Source organism: Cyprinodon variegatus, unplaced genomic scaffold, assembly GCF_000732505.1.
Source record: "Cyprinodon variegatus isolate N-32 unplaced genomic scaffold, C_variegatus-1.0 Scaffold423, whole genome shotgun sequence".
NCBI lineage: Eukaryota > Metazoa > Chordata > Actinopteri > Cyprinodontiformes > Cyprinodontidae > Cyprinodon > Cyprinodon variegatus.
The window spans coordinates 165,475-166,971 of NW_015150876.1; the positions used below are offsets into that span (position 1 = coordinate 165,475).

A 1,497-nucleotide genomic window follows, 5' to 3' on the forward strand; every position below is an offset into this window, starting at 1 on the left:
AATAATAATAATAATAATAATAAAAAAAGAAATAAAAAAATAAAAAAATTAAAATAAAAAAAAACAAGTGTGGATGTTAATCCTAAATGGGGTTTAATAACTTCTTTTATTGGTTTAGTTAGAATAAATTTTCCATATATTTATTTTTCTATTATCAGAAGAAACTCAAAAGCAAAACAAAGGAGACATAATTACTGCAAATTTAAATCTATGAAACCTCGGAATTATACACCAGTAAAGCAAAACAATGTGGGCTAAGCAGGAGAGAATGAATTATACAGATGAATTATATTGTGATTTAGACCTTAGGCAAGACAAAGCGAGTCAAACCAAGCACCATATTCTCCTCATATATTACAACTGTAATTGTAATGTGTCATCATTTTACCACAATCTACTGGCTCCTGCTATAGGTTAAAAGTGGGTTAAAAGTTAGCTTAGGGCTAAATAATGGAAACTGTTCTTGTCATAATGTGTGCCAATATCTATCCATACAGCAGTGCTTTGACCTACCATCAAGTAGTCTGCCCACATCTCACGAGCGGACTCCAATGCTCCTTGCCGGAGCTTCATAATATGCTCATAACGGAGGTCTGTCCAGTGTTTTGGACCATCTTCATCCTTGTAATGACTTAGAAAGACATCCTAAAGTTATTAGTTGATCTTTTTCTATAATTTGTTAGTTTACTTTGGCTTTGGGTTAGGTGACATCAAATTATATCAGAAGTTTAACTAACCTGGGTTCTTCTTTTGGCCTCCACTCTACATAATGGTAAAAGCTCTGCACCTTTAAAAGCCACTCACGCAGAATTGTTGTGGTATTGTCCTCATTGTGATCTGTTGCTACCCTGTAAATATGCAAGAGTATCAGCACGTTGGACCAAGAACAGGAACAGGTGAAAAAAAGTTTTATGATGATTTATTGCAGAAGTGTTGCCAGACTGAGTTCAACTAGAGACTAGTTTGAAAGAAAAAACCTTGACTCGAATAACAATGGCCCTGTGTTCACATTTTGTAATCCCTTTGTATGTAGCTGTGGGAACTGACACAAATGTCTGTAATCCCACCGTCGTGCAACAAAAAACAGTCAACTGAGACGATATTGTTATAGATAAGCAGTTTTAAGGAAGGTTTTCTAATAGAAATATAAAAAGCATACAAAAGACACAATGGAGAAGTGAGACTTTGTCTGTAAAACCTTAGAATTGAAGCGAAAGATTTAAAAAATCTGAGATTAACCATTGTTGGTAAGATTAATCTATCTAAGATGTTGTAGGTATCTTATTGGAACTGTATGACAGACTGACACTAGGCAGTTCCAAACTGTCAAGTAGGAGAAAAATTACATACGACTTTAAAAGAAGTGATTTAATTTGGAAAGGCAGAGAGACAGACAGATTAGAGATGCACCAATACCCGAATATTGACTATTTAGCTGAATCAGATATTAGAGGATCCTTTTTCCCCCAATCAGACGCCTTAATTCACATTGTAAGG

At 34.6% G+C, this 1,497-nt stretch overlaps 1 protein-coding gene across 1 annotated transcript in view; it reads right to left on the reverse strand.

Moving 5' to 3' along the window:
* The window catches only part of LOC107093391 (procollagen galactosyltransferase 1-like), a 13,501-nt gene that overhangs the window by 5,024 nt on the left and 6,980 nt on the right, over positions 1 to 1,497 (reverse strand). Inside the window, exons 2-3 of the mRNA XM_015388424.1 lie at positions 738 to 848; positions 514 to 631 (exon numbers count right to left, since the gene is read on the reverse strand). Coding sequence (XP_015243910.1) covers positions 514 to 631; positions 738 to 848 — 229 coding nt within the window. The remainder of the gene's footprint in view (positions 1 to 513; positions 632 to 737; positions 849 to 1,497) is intronic.